At 46.2% G+C, this 6,000-nt stretch overlaps 1 protein-coding gene across 1 annotated transcript in view; it reads right to left on the reverse strand.

Moving 5' to 3' along the window:
* Positions 1-5,757, reverse strand: part of PAPPA (pappalysin 1) — a 183,923-nt gene extending 178,166 nt beyond the window's left edge. Inside the window, exon 1 of the mRNA XM_009569421.2 lies at positions 5,349-5,757. Coding sequence (XP_009567716.2) covers positions 5,349-5,745 — 397 coding nt within the window. The 5' untranslated portion in view covers positions 5,746-5,757. The remainder of the gene's footprint in view (positions 1-5,348) is intronic.
* Positions 5,758-6,000: the final 243 nt, after the last annotated feature.

Below are 6,000 nucleotides of genomic sequence, written 5' to 3' on the forward strand. Positions count from 1 at the left end.
AGAGGCACCTACTTTTGTGGGGAGTTTGGGGTTAGGGTCCTAAGGAGCCCACGTCGCTCCTCACAGCTCTTGCTGTGCTCATTGAGAGATGAGATTTGGGATTTAAGCACATCCCTCACTATGTCACACGTAGCCAGGGCTGATGGTATACACCGCCACCTCCACGACTGTGCCGTGCAAAGAGGCAACGTGGGAAACCAGAGAGCATCTTTAACCTGATGTGACACCTTCTCAGCATCTGCATCACCAACCAGGTCTGTCTTTTTGTGATGACTTAGCGTGCGAAGGCTCTCCAAGGGCTGCTTCTCTTCCTCACCGCTGAGGCCCTCCTGCCACAGCTCTGCTCTGTGCTTCTCCAGACGTCTCCAGGAATCCCTGAGGAGAGCCCTGCTCCCGCTCTCTCTCCACACACCATCCCCTCGGTTTGCTTTCTGCCTTGTGCGAGTTTTTCTAACTGAAACAGGCTGGCTTGAAATAAATCAGGCTGAAATGAAGCTTGGAGAGGCAAGCTCAGCCTGGGACGCATCTCCGTGCCTACAGGAGACAGCCATAGATCACTTAGGAATCTAAATTTACCATTCTTCACACACAGAGTCAAATTTCCATCTTTCTTTTATTATGATTTCATTAATTAGAGCAGCCTACATGTAAGTGCTTTAAGAAAAACAGAAGGACAACTTTCCTCTAACTGTGCTGTTCTGACTCTTGTGTGTAGCTGGTCAAAAGAACGAGACTACTAAAAATTGGAAATCTCATGGAAAGAAAAATTCTTTTTCTTTTCCAGTTTCTGACTCTTGCCCTGGCTTCTGCAGGCTGAAGGAAATGTGCTGTTCAAACACAAATATTTATGAAATTACAAGTTATGCTGTATTTTTTCAGTGGCCTATTAGTCATGCTTTATCCAGATCTGTAATTATGGGTAATGATTTGAACTCATCTACAGGGAAGCCAAAACCACACAGCTACCTGTAGCCTTCGGCAATGGTGCATTGTAGGCTTGTCACCCTGAAGGAGCACCTGGGCAGGTGTTGGAGATCCCATCGCTTTGGTCCAGCTGTTACTCCACTCATGCCCATCACCCTGGGGCCTGGCACACACCAGTGCTAATTAAAAAACAGAACTAGAAGCTTTACCTTTAATTTATTCCATAGTCCTTCATTCCAGTACTTCCTGACAGTTCAAAATAAGACAATTCATGCAATTAAAAGCCAACAAGCTGTCAAAAATAAGAAAATGCTGCATTATCTATCTACCAATTATTCTAATGCCAGTAAAACTTAGAGTAAACTCTCTGTTGAAGATGCCAACAATTCCCAATAGACTCACTACAAGGATCAGCTCTAGGGACAGGATCCAGCTCACCAATTCTACCTGCAGTATATTAATTCAATATCAAAGTCCAAAACTTCAGAAAGGAACCAAATTAACCCCCAACTGTAAACATATATTCTTAAAGCCTTTGGAGGGAACACACCTATGCAGTGTCAATGACATATCTTTATAATTGCCCAATTATTGGACCCCAACACAGCTGCTTCTCAGTCTCCTGTGTGCAAGAGCTGTGGCTTTAAGTGAGCTCTACTGTGCTGATTTTGGCATTTCTTTTCCTTTGGATTCTGCTGCAGTTTTATGTTCAGCAAGGACTGAAGTTGGGAAAACATAGGCACTCCCTTACATACGAAGACTTATTAAGCTGGGATCATGCTCTCTGTTGGCAGGCGGAGGAATAGAGAGACAGAGGAGAATGAAACCGGGAAGGGGGGAAAAAAAACCCAAAACAAAACACAAATAACTTTCACTCTTCAGAGCAGGCACGCCTTCTTACTCCAGCTCCCGCTGCCGATCATTCATCTCACTCTTCTCAGCTCCCAGCCAGTAAAGAGTCAACACCTCATTCCTACGAAAACATGAGCTATCTCGCTCCTGAGCCATATACCAGAAAACACACTCACAGGGACTCGGGAGGATCCTGTTTCTTAGGATGGAGTTGTATTTCCACAGTAGAACTGAAATATCTTTTATTACAACAGAAGCAAGGTCAACGGTGCTTTGAAGCGTCGTATTTTGCATGGCATGTGTATTTCCTAACTTGACTACAGCCTGGACCTTAACTCCTTCGTTCACAACTAGAGATGCACTTGAAGACTCTAGAAGGGAAAGTGCACAAACTTGAATGATTAGTACCATGTGGACACGTGTGTGTTTGTAAAAGGGATATACTGTGTTGTGTGGTAGGTACACACATCGCAAGGAGTTTTTGTCCAAGAACTATGTGGCCCAGGGAGGGAGACAAGTACGCACGAGCTGCCTCCACTGGAGAGCTGCACCGCGGGAGCCGCACAAATGAAGCCCAGCCCCGAAAATGCTTCTGAGCTTTTGCGTAATGCAGATCAATGGGTCAGACTTCTAGTTTCCCAACAGCTTCCCCTGACAAATGCCAGAACAGATATCAGTGAAGTCAAACAGGTCAGCAATAACATCACTGCCAACCCGCGTGAAAATTGGCAGTGCCTGGCACCGAGGACTGCCTGTCATCAGAGAGAGGGCATGGCCCGGCACAATGACGAACCCACTTAACAGCACTGTAAAATTAGCCATTTATGAAAACAAATTGAATACTGCAGCAGAGGGTGACGTAAGGAGAGTTGGCTCCAGAGAGAAACAGAAACTCCTGTAGCCTGGATTAGCAGAAGAGCTCCGTTATATCAAGGCTTGGGCGTAAGAGCTGATAAGAACTTGGGTCCTAAATGAGATTTTTAACAGACACGGCAGGCTTCCCCTATAGGAACATATGTGGCTCTTATGTGACTTGCAGTGAGTGCTTATATGCTGGCAAGGAAGGATGGAGTGGGAGAAGTCAACACAAGCAGAGGGTTGGGGTAAAAAGTAGACAAAGATGCAAGGAGGACTTAGAAAAAAGAGATATCTTCTAGTTCATCCTGCCCTCTCCCTCAGATCTGTACAATCAAACAGTTCCCCACTTCAAAACTGGAGTGGAAGTTGAGCAGAAACTTACTTCTGGCACTGTCAGCCAATTTGACCCAGTCCCTGAGCTGCTCAAACACCCAGAAGGGCTCTTGATTTCAGTGGGGTCCTACAGATGCAACTTCAACAGCAGAACAGGGCTGTCACATCCCAAAACAGTGAAAATGAGAAAGCCAAGAGTTTTGGCAGCCAGAACCCTTGATTTCCTCATTGAGGGAAGCATAATCTCTCCCTAAGCTTGCTGCAGGTCTGGGAGGCTGTGGTGTGTGGAGGATACTCCAAGTGAGTTCCTCTTGGACCTCTTCCAGGTGTTTACACACAGAGCCAAATCTGGCTCTTCTTCAAGAGTGTATGCCGGGGGGGCGAGGGGGCCCTTAAAAATAAAACAAAACTCACAAAGTCCTCCCCTAGCTGAGCTGCAAGCTCTACGGTGCTAAAGTGGGGCATTTCTTTTCATTTTTCACAGTGGAATGTTATTTCCATGCATAAAATGGGTCAAGTGTTTTATACAGGCACCAACCCAACCTCCCCCATTCAATTAAAGTATTTTACTACAAATGATCTTTGTGTGTGTTTGTCCAGGTTTCCTACTGTGTGAATTGAGAGACACTTGTAACAAAGACAGACACGCCGCTCTTAGGTGTTGGATTAAACACATTACAAAATACGCTGACCGCGTTTTGCCACTGATAAGATCTGTGTAAACTCAAACTCAGCCTTTCCCAACTTGAAAGGGAAGCACTTTGAGCCCTGGGGTTTAAGTTAAGACTGGGAACCAGAAGAGTGAAGTAGGAGAAAGCCAGAGGAAATAAAGCAAGTTATAAACTATTTCACCTATGAAATTACTCTTTTGCCTCTCCTGCTAAAGGCAAAAAGGAGCAGCCCATACCCGACACCTCCTGCCAACCCCGCAGCCACACACGCTCCACGTTCCCCTCCTTGCAAATAAGTGAGCAGAGCAGCTGGAATTGGGGAAAGTTAAGGAAACGCACTGCTGAGTTCATCTCAGTTTTTGTTTTCCTTCGGACAAAGCAACTTTCTTGCCAGAGGAGGGTCGCACAGGTCAGGGATGGGGCAGCGGGGATGGAGAACCTCATGGAATGGGAGGGTGGCAGGGGATGGCGAGCAGCATCTGCTGCCTTCTGGTAGGAAGTGACTCCAGTTAAAGGGAAAGGGGAAATCCTCCCTGTCTCTTTAAGGCATCCTAGGACATGGAAACTTTGTACTTTTCAGGGAATCTCCTTGCCAAAAGAACTGTAAAACATGTCTGCCCCCCCCAATACCCGTTTCTCTTTCTGCCTTGTTTTCTTTTTTTTTTTAAGGGCATTTCCATGTTCTAGGACTTCCTTCAGAGCAAAGATGGATGTGGCGACATTTATAAGGGTTTGTAACCCTTCGAAAAGTATCCGGTTTCACGACAACTTCGCTGCACTTTATCACCAAAACAGGGCGAGGGTGGGAGGTGGCGGGAGAGAGGGAGCGAATGTGGGGGCAAAGGACCCAAATTCATGATGGGCTCATAAAATTTAAATAAGAAAGGTGCAATATTCCTCATTATTGTTCAGCTCAGACAGCTTAGACTGGTAGCTGCTTTGAGCACTAAATGATTTTATAGGGCTATTTGACCTTACAATCATTTGTGTTACACTTGCCATTGCTAAAAGGAGACAAAAATACTCCACACATCCTCTAGCTGCAGTGCAAGTCCCAGCCCCAGCTGAGTGCCGAGGGGTTGGGAACTTTATAAACTCATTTGATTCATTTGAGGTTTCACAATAGCCAAAAGTTCCTTTAAAGCTTTTCGGAAACCACATGCTAACATTGCATCTAAAAAGGTGACAGTGAAGTACACTAAAAAGCTAATAAAACTAAGGAAATCATACAGGGACCTTAGATAGGCATTCTTTGCAGCCATACACGAGACACACATGCATTTCTTGTCATACATACATACAAGCTACTTTCAAACGCTCTACTGACAGTTTTCCAACCTGAAAATTAGGTAAAAACCCACCGTAAGAGCTCTCTGTCCTGTCTGCACCTTAATCCATACACCCAGAAATAAAGAAACTACCCAGGATTCTGCCATTTCCCTATGCAAAAGTTTACATAACTTTTTTTCTGCGAGCATATACTTTCAGACAGTTTGCCGAGCTCTGGTATTTTACCAAATAGATCTATAATAAACGCACCCGAGCGTGTTTACACATGCACTCACACACATCGGTAGGTCGGAAGGCACACACGCACATGGAGATGTACACACACATATACTATACACACGCACACCTACAGCTGGCTGTTCTGCCGGCTCCCGAAACGTAAAAGGGATGCTGCAGCCACAGGCACGACCAACTACCTACCTGCAATGACAGCCGGAGATCTCTGTCCTCCTTCAGCTTTCAGCCACACTTGCAAAGTGAAGGCATCTCGGGGCAGCTCAATATCTGCCTTCAGCCGCAGCTGATCACCTTGTCCACTGAAATAGAGCGCCCTGCTTGGGGTAAGGGACTCCTCTTCGTCCTTCACCTCCCGCTGTTGCCTCCTGCGGGGAACCTGCCCAGGCTCCAGCCCAGCAGCGGAACGCCTGCCACGGGCTAACCTGGTGGCACAGGTGCCCGGGGCAGAGTGGAGGAGCTGGCGGCTGTGCCTGGTGTCCCTCCTCGCCCTGCGCGAGCGCTCGTCCATCCCACATTCGGGTCCACTGGCTAGGGCTGTACAGAGAAGCGCAAGAGGCAGCAGCAAACTCCAGAGCTGCATTTCCAATCTTCCCCCCCCTTCTCCCCTGCAAATCCTCCCGATCTGCCAGCTTTGGGCTCCTCCTTGCCTTGACTTTCTTCTCTTGTTCACCCTTCTTGGTATTTGCTCTTTTTATAACCCTTCTCAGTTGCTTTTTCTTTTCTTTTTTTCTTTTTCTTTCTTTCTTTTTCCTGCTTATAGATTTTTTTCCCCTTAAAACAAATAAAAATAAAATAAATCAAAACTCCTTCTTGGTTGAAATGTATTTCTCTGTTC

This window comes from Cuculus canorus, chromosome 19 (assembly GCF_017976375.1).
Source record: "Cuculus canorus isolate bCucCan1 chromosome 19, bCucCan1.pri, whole genome shotgun sequence".
NCBI classification, from domain to species: domain Eukaryota; kingdom Metazoa; phylum Chordata; class Aves; order Cuculiformes; family Cuculidae; genus Cuculus; species Cuculus canorus.